A 16,628-nucleotide genomic window follows, 5' to 3' on the forward strand; every position below is an offset into this window, starting at 1 on the left:
GAGGCAGGGTATAGCTAGCTGGATCCCAGACTGATGTTGAATACATCTTGCCTCAGCCTCCCCACTGCTAGGACAACAGGATAGCTGGGGGCACCTCTGAACTAAATCCCACTAAGTAAATACTTTATCTTGGTTTTTCAGGTGAGAGATTTGATCAAAGTGTCTCGGAGTGGTGACAAAATCCCTTTTATGTCAGAATCATATCAAAGGTGTTTACATAATCAGTTAGGCAACAAGTAGACTTGTGTTCAGTTTTTCATTTTTAATATTTGGTTAAACAAAATACATCTTTGTAAACAAACCCAGCACAAGGCCAACAAAAAAAAGGGAATAAAGCAAGAAAAACAAAGCCTAGGGCTGCCCCTCGCTGGGCATCAGGGTCAGGATGCCCCTTCCTTAAGGAGTGGGGCTTTTTGCCCTCCGGCATCACATGGGTCCCTGTTCCTAAGCACCAGAATTGGATATGAACAGAACCAGCCCTGAAATGCTTAAGCGTCTTTGTCCATCCCACTGGCTCATGGACTCCACGTGCGTGGGACTCCTTTGCAGTGCCATTTGCACAGGCCCAGGCAGATCTGGAGAGAGGAGTCTCCTCTCCCAGGAAATGGCTTACGACCACCGACAGTGCCAATGGACCCAAGGTCCGGCTTGTGACAATCAGCAAGGTCGGCTGTAACTTCTGGCTGGTAGTGATTGGAATGTCATTGTGCAGGGTCAGAGCTCCCCATGGTGCCAAGCAGATCCGGTGTAGAAAATGGTACAGATGACCGTGGTTGAGTGTAATGCAGTAGCCACCCGGGGCCTCTGCTACTCGAATAAAAAACGGCCTTGTTGGATTGAAGATACATGTGCAGAAAAAGTGCTGGTGTAAACATGCACTCCAGTCACAGTGGGGAGATAGCCCCTGCTTCACCCCAATATGCTTGCTCAGGATTGACATGCAAGCCCCTAGGCTAGCTCTGCTGCCAAGGGAGAAGCCTGGCCATGGGGCAGCTCTCAGACCTGCAGAGACCATGGCTCCCTAAGGGCTGGCCAGGTCACCTGCCTGCCCACCTTGAAGGCCACCACAGCCACATTGGTGTGTGGTATGATATTTATTTCCTCTAATTTTCCAAAATTACAGGAGAAAAAAATGGTCTAGAACTACTTGAGGTGGGGGTGAGCCAACCTCAGTTGGTGAAGGAAACTACACAAAGATGCACACAAGCAACCTGAGACTCCCATGCCACAGTGCTGGAGCCCAGGATGTGCCTACCAGTTCTCATTCTCAAACTGTGAGGCTCACCTTCATGGCAGTTTCCTCTCAACTCTGTCCCCAACTTTGGAGTTCGATGCCAACGGTAGATGTGTTTCTGACTTTGCTAAAATGGGCCAACCAGGAGTGCTGTCCCTCTTCATTGTCTTTGCCCCAGAGCTTCCTGAGTCAATGTAGTGAAATGGTAGGGACATATTAGAGTGAAAAGCTACCCGTGACTGTCCTAATGGGGCTTCAGCTCCACAATATTAGGCATCTTTTTCACCACTGTCTTGCTGGAATACCATGCAATTTACCGACTTTGGAATATCAGAACTTTTCAGTATAAAACTCCAAGGCTGGCTAGGATTAAAAATGGGGTAAGAGGTGGCATCATGGATGCAGATGGCATGCGGTGCCACCACTAGGGGCTTGACAGTTTCCTGAGACGCTTATGCTCTGGGTCCTCTGAGCGAGTCACTGGGCTCTGTGTGTACTGTGTCCTTGGACACCCTGGTGCCACAGGAGATAAAAAGAGGAGGCGGCCCCCCTGTGAGCCTGGAGCATCAGTGACAACTACCAGCAGAACCTGTGTCAAGTCCTCATAGAAAGGGGAAATAAGCAAGCGCCCCCAAGGACCCTTTTCACCCTCCCTCTGAAATAGAAAAGGGTGTTCAATGGCTTGCCCTAAGTGTTCAGAGCTCCTCTACCTTCTTCCCCCAGGCACAGACAGTGCTTGGTGGCTCTGTGACAGTCCACACACCTGTCCTATTGCACTGGCAAATTTGAGGGGGAAACCCAATGAGATGTTTGGGGAAGTGGCTGGACAGACCCATTGTAGAGGCCACAGCACATCAAAGAGGGCTGGAGGGTTGAGGCGAAGAGCGGGTCCAGCAGAACTGTCACACATCCGCCCTCCAGCTCTGATGGGCTTCCACTTCTTCTGGTACCACCAGTAGGAGTTCACAGTTTTTTCCTCGCAAATGGTATTTTAGAAATTTCCTATGGAAGAGGGAATAGGCAACAAGAAATGAGATGCCACTGATTTGCGGATTGCAGTCTTGGGGTCACCCATTCACCAGAATAGAAACACCTCTCCACTTAACACCCATGGCAATCCTCTTTTGTTTGTTTGTGACAGGGTTTCTCTGTAGCTCTGGCTGTCCTGGAACTCACTCTGTAGACCAGGTGGCCTCAGATTCAGAGATCCACCTGCCCCTGCCCCCTGAGTGCTGGGATAAAAGAGGTGCACCACAACCACTAGGCTATCCCTTATGGCAATCCTATAACTCCAGGGGTGACTGACTTAGAGGGTCCAGGCTTGGTTACTCCTCCATTCCTGTTAGAATTCCAGTCTCAATTTCTGCTCATTCTCAGATATTACTGCCATTAGTGTGCTGCTGTGAGTTCTAGAACACAGCATATTCTAATGGTTACTAAGTGTCAAACAAACAAAATAGCATAAAACCTGGGCGAGCTCAAGGTAAAGCACTTGCCAAGCAGGCCTGACAACCTGACTGAGATCCCAGGAACCCACAGTGGAAGAAGATTAACACCTGAAAATTGTCCTTTGGCCTCCATATATGCCCAGGAGCACACACACCTGCACACATACAATAATAAAAGGAAAAACTTCAGTTACAGGACTGGGAGTGGTGGTGGTGTATGCCTTTAATCCCAGCACTCAAGAGGCAAGGGCAGGCAGAAGGTAGATCTGAGTTCAAGACCAGCCTAGTCTACATAAGGAGTTCTAGGACAGCCAAGACTACATAGACTCTAAAACAAAACAAAACATCAACAAAAACCTTTGGTCATAGAGAAACTTAACCCTGTCTGAACTGTATCATCTTCCTCTCTCTTAACTGGCAGTTGTCTAAATGGAGAGGTGGCTGTCGGCCCCACCAGACCAGAAGGCTAGAATCATGGATGTGAAACCCGTTCATCAAAGGGATGGAGTCCTAATTGAGTCTTCAGCCTAAGACCCTATGATTCCAAGAAGGCAGGTCAAGGAACTTCCTTTGTCAAATAATCAGATGAGTCTGACTTCCCAGTACCCCAAGCTAAAAGCCTGAAAGCCCAGCCTTTGGGGGTCACCTGAGCTCACTCTCGCCTCCAATCCACTCCGGCATCTTGAGTTTGGAGTCAAGGTTGTAGTAGGCCCCTCCCACCTCACGAACGCAGATCCAGTGCTGCCTTTTGAGAGGCAACTTGAGGGGACCCCAGCACAGGCTGGAGGGCAGGTTCATGATGAAGCCCATGACGTTACTGAGAGCAATGACACCCACGTCCCTGCAGGAGAGAAAAGGTGTGAGGCTCTGGGGCAGCCACTCTGCATGGCTGCCCCCATTCACTTGGGGTTGGCACCATAACCAGCCCCTGTTGGCAAATCAAGTTTGGTTCTCTACCTGCGCTTGTCCCACCAAACAGCCTCATAGCCTTTGGTTTGAAGTGCTGCCATGATGACATTCACATCATAGTTCCCATTTCCCAGCATGCTCTTCTTGTGGGGCGTCACCATAGTGTTTGGAGACAACCTAGGAATGTAAAAGGAGAAGCTTAGGCTCACTGACCCGCCCCGCCTCCCCAGCCGTGTGCCACCAGAAAGCATTTTGCAGCACGGCCCTGGAAGCTGGTTCCCTCGGCAGAATGGTCTCACCAGTCTCTACCTCAGCACTGCATGCGTGGCCCCGGCTAGCCTAGAGATTGCCTCTCCCAGTGCAAGACAGTTCAGGAAGGTGGAGACCTCGCTGGCCTTTTGGGGAGGAGTGTCACAGTGAAGGGAGGGACCACAGAAAGGATGCGCACGGCGGCGGTGGTAACCCACTCCTTTAATCCAGCACTCGGGAGGCAGAGGCAGGCGGACCTCTGTGATTTGGAGGCTAGCCTGGTCTACAGAATGAGTTCCAGGACAGCCAGGGCTACATAGAGAAACCCTGTCTCGATAAACAAAACAAACAAGAAATGCTCCACGCAAGTACTGGTCTTCTTTATGTACTCCTGTCAGCACGGCCTTCCTACTGCTGCTCTTTCTCTTGGATACAAACCTTTCTAAAAAACACCGACAAAGCTGGGCATGGGCGTGGTGGTTGTAGTGGCTGTGGTGGTGGCGGCGGTGACGCGGCAGCACACACCTTTAATTCTGGCACTAAGGAGCCAGAGGTAGGATAGTCTCTGTGAGTTCAAGTCCAGCCTCATCTACTTAGTGAGTTGTAGGCCAGTCAGACATAGTGAGACCTTCCTTCACTATGAAAGTAACAAAACCACTAGTAAGTGATATGTGATGTTTTAAGTGGCACAGTTAGTAACTGTTACTCCTGCCTTTTGCAATTTCAGTACTCTACTTAAGACTTGTACTTCGGTAATCATGAAATATTCAAAGGTGTGTAGCAGTTGAGACAGGCAGCATAACTGCATGAACTAGAGCCAAGTAAAAGGCAATAAAAACTAACGAGGTCTATATTAAACTGGAACGGAGAACTCATCTACAGACAGTGTGTGTGTGTGTGTGTGTGTGTGTGTGTGTGTCCATGCATGAATGCCTGCGTGTATCCTGAAAAAATAAAAAGTAAAAGCACAAAGAATCAATTGAAAAGAAACAAACCCTATAGGCAGAGGCAGGTGAATCTCTGAGTTTGAGGCCAGCCTGATCTACATACAGATTGAGTTCCAGGACAGCCAGGGCTACAACAGAGAAGCCCTGTCTTGGAAACAAACAAAAAACCTTATACTAGATAAACAAAACTCAACTGTAGCTCTGGTGGCCTACCCAGCCTTCAACTAAGGTCTCCCTCCATACTAGCTCAGGCTGGCCCTGAAATCAGGATCCTCTTGCCTCAGCTCCAAAGTGCCAAGATTAGAGGTATGCACCACCCCACCTATTTCAAGCCCTTTTCTTTTTTATTGCTCCTTTTAGCAATTCCATTTTCCAGCTGAGGCTTGCACTGAAAGGCATTTCTCATCTTATTATTTTGTTTTCATAGTCTAGAAAAGCCAGGAGATGAGGAAGGCCATGTTGACTGGAGGGTTAACATATCTTTTTGTTGTTGTTGTTTTGGGACAGGGTCTCTGTACATTGCCCTGGCTGTCCGGTAACTCACAGAAATCTGCCTGCCTCTGCCTCCCAAGTGTTGGGATCAAAGGTGTTGTGTCACATGATGGGTCAATATGTCTCTAACATTCCTATAAAGGGAGAGGAAAACATGGTGGGTTCTTCAGGAAGGAAGATATCCAGAGGTTGCACTGTGTCACTTCCAGAAAAAAGTATCTACTTTGGGCCAAGAAGTCAATTCTAAAACTTTAAGAAATCTTGCTTAAAACAAAACAAAAACTTCTTCAAACATAGCATCCATACTGATTTGGGGTGGGTGTTGGCAGTTCGAAAGCATTATTCATGCCAAGCAAACACTCTGCCGACTGAGCTATATCATGAGCCCCTTTTTCAAAAACAAATATGCCCTTGGCTGTGTTTAAAACTCTCCAGTTGCAGAGGCTGGTGGCGCACACTTGTAACCCCAACAATCGCAAGTCTGGGGCAGGACTGGGAGAGTTCCAGGCCAGCCTGGACAGTATGGGAAAGACATTGTCTCAAAAAACAGAAGTGGGATGGAGTGGCTGGAGGATGACCCAGTCCTCACATGGTGGCTCAAAACCATCTGTAACTCCAGTTCCAGGAGATCTGAAGCCCTTTCCTGGCCTCCATGAGCGATGGACACAAGTGAGGCACAAACATATATACAGTCAAAATAGCCATACTCATAAAATAAAAATAATGAATCTTTCTAAAAATAATATGAGCAGTCTCTCTTGAAATCCTGGGACTCTATAGCTTGAACTGTCACAGTGATTTATTTTACTTTGTTTTGTTTTGCAGAGCCTCACTATGTAACTAGCTGGAGCTCACTAGGTAGAGCAGGTTGGCACTGAACTCAGAGATCTTCCTGCCTATGCCTCTCAAGTGCTGGGATTAAACGCGTGTGCCACCATACTGGGTGGGCATCACAGGGATTTAGGGCTGGAGAGTTGACTCTGGTTAAGGGCACTGGCTACTCTTATAGAAGACCCAGGTTTGATTTCTAGCACCCACATGATGGCTCATAACAACCTGGAATTCCAGTTTCTGGGGAAAAGGGCTCACTTGCTCATCTCTAGAGCAAAGGCACCAATTCCCCATGCTGCAACCAAATGTCATTTACTGTGATGCTCATCACCTGCTCAATACTAGGACTACTGCTTTAGGAAATGCCTCATTTAATCCTCACACTAGGAGGTATGAATTCATTCCATTTAAGTACAAAATCCTGAGGTGTGGAGCTGAAAGATGGCTCATTGGCTAGGAGTGTTTGCTCTTCTGGAGGGCCTGAGTAGTTCCCAAAATCCACAGCAGGCAGCTCACAGCCATCCAAGTCCAGCTCCTAGGGATCTGATGCCTCTAGGTTCCTCAGGTACCTGCACTCATGGGCACATACTCATACATAATTTTGTTGTCGTTTGTTTTTTTCCAGACAGAGTTTCTCTGTGTAGCTTTGGAGCCTTTTCTGGAACTGACTCTGTAGCCTAGGCTGGCCTTGAACTCACAGAGATCCACCTGGCTCTGCCTCCCACCCAAGTGCTAGGATTAAAGGCGAGCTCCACCACTGCCCCCGGCCATACACAGGTTTTTGTTTTTTTGGTTTTTTTTTGGTTTTTCAAGACAGGGTTTCTCTGTGTAGCTTTGTGCCTTTCCTGGAACTCACTTGGTAGCCCAGGCTGGCCTCGAACTCACAGAGATCCGCCTGGCTCTGCCTCCTGAGTGCTGGGGTTAAAGGCGTGCGCCACCACCGCCCGGCGCATACACAGTTTTTTATGTGCCATTTTCTTTCAATATATTTTCTGCTTCAAGCCCCCAACCCCAATTACCCAGAAAGTCCAGGACTGGGCACTTAAACAAGAGACCTCAAAAAGCCAAGGCAAACCAGCCTAAGATTAGCAGGTTCCCTCCAACAGGACCACAGTCTGGATGCTATTGTCTCCACTCAGCGCCTGATAGTAAAAGCTGGTTAGGAATAAAGTAGTTTCAGAAGCTAGCCCCTACAGGGGCTTTCTGCAATAGGGTACCCTTAACAGGGCCAGGCTGTGTAAAGAGTGGTGTTTGTTGGCCTTGTCAAAAAGCTCTTCCCATAGGCATCCAGAAATTGGGTACCTAGGCAGCAGAAAGCAGCCCTAATCTGGGCCATGGCTGTGGGTGGTCCTTTTTTTTTTTTTTAATGTACCTTTTTCTTTTCATTTCTTTTCTGATAATTTTTAAATAATAAAAATAAATTTTTTTAAATTCTAAAGTTAGGTGATTTTTTAAAGTATTTTTTTTCTTTTCTTATGAAAGGTATCAGTGGGTGGTGGTGGCACACACCTTTAATCCCAGCGGGGAGGCAGAGGCAGATGGATCTGTGAGTCTAAGGCCAGCCTGTTCTACAGAGCCAGTTCCAGGACAACCAGGGCTGTTACACAGAGAAACCTGTTTTGAACCCTCCAACCACCCCCAAAAAAGGTCTCATGTAGCCTAGGCTAACTTCAGAGTCACTATGTAGCCGAGGATAACTTCAAACTCCTAATCCTCCTGCTTCCAACTCCTAGGTGCTGGGAATGCTAGGCTTGTGCCATGCCAGCACATGAAGTCAGGTGATTTTCACTGTCCATGAACACTAACAGTTGACGGAACTAAGCTCAAACCTGGGTTCATGAGAATCCAGTTGTCCTGCTTACAGTGGAGACCCAAGAGCCAGGGTGGGATGGGAGGTGGTAACCGGCTGCTGAGCAGAAAGGTCTGTTGAGTCCTGAGTCCCGAGGCTGAAACATGAGCACTAGGGCAAAGGTTCTCTCCTGGCAGTGGGAGAGAGCAGTGGAGAGGAGGCCAAGCTTGGGTGGTAGCAGATCCTTTCCCTCTACCCACTCTTCAGGAACCTATTGTGTGGCTTCCATCTTTCCTGGAGAGTCTCTGACCAATACAAGGAAGATGGCATCACCAGAGCCTGCTAAGACTTCAACCTCCCATTGGCTACCTCCCTGCAGGCTCATGCCCAGAGCAGTGCTCTCCTGAGTCTCCCAATTCCATGCTCATTATTGGAGGCTCTGAGAGGCATCTAATATTTCAATACAGTAACAACAGGATGAGCCAGCAAGTAAAGTGGCTTCCTGGAGGAATGAGTCTCTAGCACAGTCTTCATCCTGAGTCTCCAGGAGAAGATTACATTGTGTTTCAGCCCTCAACACCAGACTACACAGACATCTATTCCGAAGGCTGCTTCTCAAGACTGCTGTCCCAGGATCTCTTGTCCTGCTCTCATCTCTTAAAAACTCTTGTTAAGATTCAGCCCCTCGCCGGGCAGCAGTAACACATGCCTTTAATCCCAGCACTCGGGAGGTAGAGCCAGGAGGATCTCTGTGAGTTCGAGGCCAGCCTGGTCTACAGGCACCAAAACTACGCAGAGAAACCCTGTCTTGTCGAAAAATCAAAAAAAAAAAAAAAAAAAAAAAAAAAAAAGATTCAGACCCTCTCTTGCCTATTCTCACTTTCTTTCCTAACTGGAGGCCCCTAGTCTACACTGGGCTTTTGAAAGACTCCCAGACTCATCTCCTTGACTCCAAACTCTCCTTCCAACAGGTCAGCGCATACATTTCTGCCACACTCGCCAAGGCATCATTCCCCTCCTCTGGGACTGACAGTATAGCCTACCGCCTGCTGGCCAACTCCGGGTCCCATCCTACTCAACCCACTGCTGTCCTCTCCAGGGAGCTTGGTATACTTCAGGCACCAAAACCATGTGGCCTTTAGTACTTTATCCTACTTCTGACTACAAACCAAATCCCACAGCTTCTTCTGGCTCAACCTCACATCCCCCTCTCTTCCACAGAATCCCTCCAGACTCTGAAAATGGAGAGAGACTCAGAGGACCACACATAATCCAAATTTATCCAAACACCATCAATACTAATTTATTGAAGAATTCATTTGGCAAGCATTCAAACAGTGAGTCCCTGGAACTCTTTAATGTTACCTCTCAGCCAGGCATTGGCATCTAATAACCATGTCCGAACTGATCAATATAGGGAGCGATGACAAGGGCTGTTATCTAGTACTTGGGAGGTGGAGGGCCGAGGATCAGAAGCTCAGTGTCGTCTTATATATAACCAGTTCCAGATCAGTCTGGGCTACATGAGATCTCCTTTCAAAGACAAATCTGATCAATATAGGAAATGCTAACAGTTTCCATTCCATTCTACAGGGCTGGTCATTTGTAGAAGGGGGATTGTCTACCCCTAATTCTCCCCCTGCCTCCCAAAAGTCCTTTCTTTTACTTTTAAGGATAACTGACTGCCCACTGGGTCAGCTGCTTCCTGGGGCGTTATCATTTAATCCTTCTACAATCTTTACTGTAAATAAGGAAGCTGAGGTGTAAAGGTTACAGTGGCTTGCACAGTCACGCACAGCTGCCACGTAAGTGGCACAGCGAGGAAGGAGCCTCGAAGAGGACACCGAACTGCCCACGGTTACTTCCCCACAATGGTCCACTACCTTGCTGATTTCTACAGAAATGCTGGGGCTTACAGCAAACTTCTGGTGTTTGCTACTGCAGCCAGAATTGGGTAAGATTGAAAAACTCTAAGGTGAGCTCTAGCCCAGGTTACGTCTCCAAAGTCACTACTATGCCTGCAATGGTAGTGATTTTGGATTTTAATGAAGAGGGAGAAGGAGGGAGGGAGGGAGAGAATTAATCAACTTTTTTCTCCCTTAATTCTTTCTTTCATCAGAATTTCCTAGTATGTTTCTAAATAAAACACAGCTCCTCCCATCACAGGTTTGGATGAGCTACTCCAATTCCTAGAGGTTAATACTCAGCACCTTAGCCAGGCAGTGGTAGGCAAATCTCTGCATTTGAGGCCACCCTGATCTACAGACTAAGTTCCATGACAGCCAGGGCTACACAGAGAAACCCTGTCTCAAAAAACCAAACCAAACAAACAAAAACCCTCCACACTTTTCTTAGTTTCTCACCTTCTCAGACTTTTAAATGTGGCTCCTCTCAGTTCTCATAACTGAATAGTGAAGAAACCAGAGTGCTTACTTACCCTTGTAACCATTCACCAACACGCCTAACCTTCTGGTTCCTTTGTTCATTAGCGTTCCCCTGTCACCGGGCTAGTTTCTGTCTAATTAGATTTTAATAATTATTCTGTTTAGGAGGGAGTGCAGAGCTAGCTGCAAGAACATCTGAGCACTAAAACAATGAGAAAGGGCCAGACAAAAGGTTTTAGGCCTAAGCATTTCCAAAGTAGCCTAGCCAAAAAAAAAAAAAAAAAAAAGTAACCCCTAGCTACTACAGGGGCTGGAGAGATGGCTCAGTGGGTAGAGCATTGGTTATTCTTCCAAAGACCCAGGTTTGGTTCCCAGTGTGCACATGGCTGTATACCATCTGTATGACAACCATCTGTAACTCCAGTTCCAGAGAATCCAACACATGTATGTGGTGCAAAGACATTCACGCAGGCAACCCCCCCCCCCAACATAAAACACGGTGAATAAGATCAAATAAATGCTACAACAAGATGATGTGTACAGTAGCAGAACACTGGCCTAGCACGCATAAGGCCAGAAATTCAATCCCTAGCACCACAAAAGATAAAAACTATCCTATGAGTTCACCTCTCAACCCTTCTTTTTCAGAGTTTGGAGATATACACACATGAAATACACACTGATGGCATGGGCCCACTGTCTGAGGTATCTTCTCCGAGATCAAGGCTCAGTTATACCTGACCCCCACCCCCACCCCCTACCCCGCTGCTAATCAGCATTAGCTCTGTTCTAAATTCTTACTCATTTCTGTTCCAAGCATGAGTCACGTCATCTCCACAACTCTATTAAAACCCCGCCCTGCTTTTGTATTTCTCCTCCTTCAACTGGCTAAAACTCAACTGCTAGAATGAACTTCCTTTCAACAAATGGCTCTTATCAACACTCTTCCTTCCATTTCCACCACATGAGCCACATTTTTAAACCAGCAAGGATTAATTTCATCAGCTTTCTTCTCTCTGAATACCAGTTTCTTTTCTTTTTTTTAAGAGAGAGAGAGCGAGCAAGCACGCACATGCGAGCACACATGCACGTGCATTGGTGTTTTTACCTATATGCATTTGTATGATGTTGCCAGATCCCTTGGAACTGGAGTTACAGACAATTGTAAGCTGCAGCGTGGGTGCTGGGAATTGAACTTGAGGCCTCTGGAAGAGCAGCCAGTGTTCTTAACTGCTGAGCCCCATGAATGGCAGTTTCTAAAGAGACCATCTATTCATTTTTAAACCGCTCCACTGTGCATGGCTCTCTCTGCACCTCAGTCTTAGACCTGCCCCTCGAATAGCCCTGAGGTGCCCTGCTCAGCTTGTTTTTTCTACAACGCCTCCCCGCACACTGGGAGTGGCTAGTCTTTTCTCACCTTTTTCCTTTATATTTTCTTCTGGATTCCTTCCACATGTGGGGGTAGGAGGGGTGACATTACTTTAAAATGCTCTATAATGGAACTCCTTCTCTGGAATTCTCTTACTGGTCAGCCTGTACTGTGCTGATTAGGAACATAGAAATATACCACAATTTGCAAAAGGTTCAAAAGGAACAGGGCCCTGGTCCCTTGTGGGTGCTCAGCAGATATTTACCATCTTTCACTCAGGGAAGAGGTATCGGAAAGACACCCACTGTTATCCACAACCATTTGATGATACGGCCCAGACCCCCAGTCCAGCCCACTTACTAGCTGGAAAGGCAGCTACTGAAGTTCCTGCTTCTCTGATGAGCTTTTCCAGTTTACAGCATGCAGCCAGGAGGAGAACTTTGGAGGCAGGCCCTGGAGCTGTAAAGCTTGGGCCCAAATCTGACCATTAGCAACTACGAACTCCATGTCCTGGTTTCTTCTTCTGGAATAATGGGAAACAACAGAGCCTACCTCCTAAGCTGGGTGTGAGGACTCAGCTGCCTGCGCAAAGAAGGCCCTCAGAATGGTGTGTAAAGTGTTGGTTTGTTAGTGGTCTCAAGATGATTAACTCGCCCCCATGGGACTGGACTAGGCCCTCTGGATATGGAAGACGGTTGATTGGCTCGAACTGTTTGGGGGGCACCCAGGCAGGGGGATAGGGGTATGTCCCTGGTCTATGGGTAGTTTCTGGAATCCAGTGCCTGTGGTGTGACACCTTGCACAGCCTTGGTGCAGTGGGAAGGGGCTTGGACCTGCCTAGGCTCAGTGTGCTGGGCTTTGCTGATTCCCCATGGGAGACCTCAATTTGGGGGATGTGGGGATGTGGGGTGGCTTGGGAAAGAGGGCTGGGAGGTGGGAGGAGGGAGGGGGGTCTGTGGATAGCATGTGGAGTGAGTAGAAAATTTCTTAATAAAGAAAAAAAAAAAGATGATTAACTCCTCTGTCAGTCCAGGAGCCAAACTCATAGAGGTCAAAATCTGTCAACTTGAGTACGACTAACTACATAATACCACTAACTAACTGGTAAATAATCTGACATTCACTTACTGGTGGGTAAAAACTAGGCAAACTCCATAAACTCAGCCTGGTTCCCCGGATCATTGCTAAGGTTGCTCTGAGATTGTTAACACACACCACAGAGTACCAAGCACACTCAGGTACTCAGGGTGAGTCATTTCCTTCTCCCTGCTTATAGATAGATTAGGAAACAATTCAGAGCTGCCCAGAAGAAACACTAACAGTTGCCCAAAAGGAAGAAGTTGAGAAGCCTGGGTCCTCCCTTCTGTCACATGACTGGGTGGTCAAAGACACATTTCTTACCTCCTAGGCGTGCACTGTACTTGTAGACAGTGGTTATGGAGCAGACAGCACATCTGCCCTGCTGAGGCCAAGGCGGTACTCTGGTCTCTATCGGCACTGGGAAACAAGCACTGCTCTCACTGTGGAGTTCTAAGAGCACTCGGGTTGGAGTGCTTTTCAGGATAAGTGGTATACACCTCTGCTTCACAAGTCACCCTAATCAGGCTGATTCTGGCCCCAATTCCCGTCTGTGCAGCAGTTATTTCATCTCCCATTGGGGATATCAGAGAGGTCCTCTGGGGTCTCATAGTATCCTTGAGGTCTGGGTATTCCAAACCTTTTCCAGCTCACCGTCAAAGCTGCTCTGGACTGCAGTCATGCTGCTGGGTCCTGCAAGACACTACTCAACTCTTCAAAAGCCGAAGCAATGGGCATGAAGCTCAACCCTGACCACTTGTGGAGTGATAGATTTGTTCTAAAGGGTCCAAAAGGCCATCATTTTTCTTTCGGGGAGACAGTGCCAGGGACTGTACCTAGGACCTCCTGTATAATGTGCAAAGGCGCCATCACCGAATTTCTCACTAGCCCCAGAAGGGGCCATCACACAGCAGCGGGAGGAGAGGTCTGGAGTCAGCTCCTCTCAAAAGCGCTGCTGTTCAGAAGCTGCTGTGGACAAATTACTTGATCTTTCTGTCCCTTGCTCTCTCAGTAAAACGACTGTGAAGAGAGCCATACAAAACAATGTATGAAGAGCACATGGCCTCAGAAAAGCTAAGCACTGTGGGTACGCTTTTCTTGTGGTGCCCATCATGGACCACCTTTGGTGACAGATGACTGTGGATGTATCGTGTCTCCTCCCTTCTAGACTGTAAAGTCCTTCGTGGCAGGGTCTGGAAGGGAGTCATTACAGCAGTGACCACCACCGGGAGATACGAACTTGAACTCAACCCTGGGTCCATGGCTGGTCGGGTTATTTGGAGGAAATTAAGGATCTCTACAGAGCTCTGTCTCCATCACAACATGGGAATAAGACACGCAACAAGGGGTCCCCTGTCTGGCCAGATCCGTGGTATCAACACAACTGAGGCTACTCCACAACAGACGGACCAGAGATGGCGAGTTATCTCCCATTCCTGTGCTCCTTATAGCGGCCGACTAGGTTTGGAGGTTTACGTGCCTGAGGCGATGCACCACCCACACAAATTCAGAAATACCGAGAAGTGGGGATCAAGATGCCAAGCAGGACAGCCTTACCTCTGGAAAATCTCCTGCAGCGTTTCCCGCGTGAAGGCGTTGCTGTCCTGGAAGACGTTGTTGAGGGCGTGAAGGGCACACAGCTCCCTGTGCTGCTTCTCATGGTAGATTTGGGGGGGTGCTGCCTGGGGAAGCTCCAAGGATTCAGATTTGGACTTGTCCCCTTTCCATGGCATGCAACTCATGTTTTTCGATTTAGGTTCCAGACAGAGCCAATAAACACCCCCACTCCTTCCCTCCTGAATCAGAAGGTCTAGGCTTCTCTGTCTTCAGATTCCTGAGGTTTCACCTTATTCTCTGGTGTCCATGATTTATGCTTTGTCACTGGGAGAAAAGGTTGGACTCAAAAGGGACCAAAAAAAAAAAAAAAAAAAAAATCCACCTCTTCTGTCTTCTCGGTAGAAAAAAATAACTTTTGGATTAGTTTATTTAGCCACCACTTTCAAAGTGCAGAATGAAAAAGAACATATAAAACGTAAGATTCCTCCCTTTCACTACCTCCCCGCCCACCCCCTTTGGAGTGGGGAAAAAAAAAAAAAAAAAAACACGCTTTCCTGGCTGTGTTTTCCTCTCTGCAGATGCCAACTAGGCCTCAATGCAGGAGGGCAAAGCCGAATGGGTCACATCGCTCCTTTTCTTCCATTTCGTGCGAATCTCAACGCCACGGACTCCGAAGACTCGGCTGGATGGTGAAGAAGAAAACGCCCGAAGCCAACAGCTAGCGAGGGCCGGCGGGCGTGCGGCCGCGGGCCGCGCGGGGGCTTCGGGGGCAGTCCTCCATGCCCGCCGGCAGGCTGGCGGACTCGGCCCAGCGGAGGAGACGCTTGGCCTGGGCGCGGGCGGAGCCGCGGGAGGGCCGGGGAAGGGGAGCGGCGGCCGGGGCGCCGCCGCAGGGAGGTCCCCGCCGGGCCCGCGAGGGTGCGGCCGGACGCCCGCCTCGCCCCGCGCAGCCCTGGCCCACCCGGCTGGCCGTCCCCGCCGCGACCTCCCGCCGTCACGTGAGGCGAGCTCCGGCGCCCTCCCGTTGCCAGCCCCGCGGGGACCGCTCGTCGCCCCCCTCGGCCTCCACCGGGAGAGCTGGCGGGCCACCACCTGGGCCGCGCGCGGGCGAGCAGGAGGCAGAGCGGGCGGGCGGGCGGGCGGGCGGGCACGCGCACCTGAGCCCGACGTCAGCGGCGCTCACCCGGCGCGCGCCCCGGACACGCCCCCGCGTCGACCCCGCCCACCAACCTCGCGTCACCCCTGACGTCCGTGTGAAGCAATCTGCGCCCGCGGAAGGGGGGGGGGATCTCCGCGGGGCTTGTGGTTCCGGGAGCGGACCGGCGGGGCTGCGGAGCCCCGCAGTAGCGGGGAAGGTCGATCTGTAGCTTCTCCGCAGCTCCGCCCCGGCGCCGGCTCCCTCCTCGGGGCGGAGTGCTTTCTTGAGCCTGGAGAGCGGCTGCTGCCGCCCTGGCCCACTTATGTTCACCAGATTTCCAGACACTTTACCAACGCGGTCGGGCACAGTTCTTGTGGTTGGTGAACCCGACCGCCTCCTGTTTTCTAGGAGCGTTGAGGGCAGGAGCCTCGCCGGGAGTCATATTTCAAATGGAAAGGAGAGTTCTATTTCAGATCCTTGGTGTCGTATTCACTTTCACGCCACACAAACCACTGCCCTTTTGCTCTGCAACCTCCTCTTGGTGGCTGTCACTAGGTGTCTTCCTTTCTGTGTTTTCTTTTGTCCTTCCCGCCCTTCCTTTTAGACTTCTCTCTCTCTCTCTCTCTCTCTCTCTCTCTCTCTCTCTCTCTCTCTCTCTCTCTCTCTCTCTCTCTCTCTCTCTCTCTCTCTCTTTCTCTGTGTGTGTATGTGTGTGTGTCCATCCGTCCTCTAGCCCAGCTGGCCTCGAACTCATTAAATAACCAAGAACGACTAGTTTGTGCAGGGCCTGGTACTCCTATCAACTAGGGCTCCCTGTTTTCTGAGTTTAGAGCTGAGTACATTGTGACAAAAGGCAGACAATTTGAAGTTTCCGGTGGATTTAAATTGTCATTGTTTCTAGCTCCCTTCCTTTCGGATTTTGGTTTGGAAATCAACAGATTCGCACTTTCAAAGCAGTAGTTCCTCCAATCCTCAAGACTATTCCAATCCACAGTGTTATGCAACACGTCTGAGTGATTGCCACGTGGTAGGGAGTCCTCTGACTCTACCTAGACTACTTTTGAATTATCTTAAAGGTTTGTGTGATTTGTAAACCACCAAATAGTTACAGTGTATTTACGTAGGATTTAGCTCCTAGGGACTTGCTGCTGTGCCGCCAGCATTATTGTAAACACTTTACATATATAAATTAACTTGTTTGCTG

The 16,628-nt window shown here is 49.1% G+C and overlaps 1 protein-coding gene across 2 annotated transcripts; it reads right to left on the bottom strand.

The window, feature by feature from the left end:
- Positions 1 to 242: 242 nt before the first annotated feature.
- Josd1 (Josephin domain containing 1) lies at positions 243 to 15,112 on the bottom strand. 2 transcript variants are annotated; one of them, XM_052748357.1, is made up of 4 exons: positions 14,287 to 15,112; positions 3,640 to 3,768; positions 3,339 to 3,523; positions 243 to 2,236 (listed from the first exon to the last, which is right to left on the bottom strand). In XM_052748357.1, exons 1-4 carry the CDS (start codon positions 14,469 to 14,471, stop codon positions 2,226 to 2,228), a joined length of 510 nt encoding a protein of 169 aa, XP_052604317.1. In that variant the 5' UTR covers positions 14,472 to 15,112; the 3' UTR covers positions 243 to 2,225. The 2 variants fall into 2 exon arrangements, with proteins under 2 accessions (XP_052604317.1, XP_052604316.1); XM_052748356.1 differs by having other exon boundaries at positions 3,329 to 3,523; positions 14,287 to 14,795.
- Positions 15,113 to 16,628: the final 1,516 nt, after the last annotated feature.

Source organism: Peromyscus californicus, unplaced genomic scaffold, assembly GCF_007827085.1.
Source record: "Peromyscus californicus insignis strain IS unplaced genomic scaffold, ASM782708v3 Scaffold_20__1_contigs__length_68692818, whole genome shotgun sequence".
Lineage (NCBI taxonomy): Eukaryota > Metazoa > Chordata > Mammalia > Rodentia > Cricetidae > Peromyscus > Peromyscus californicus.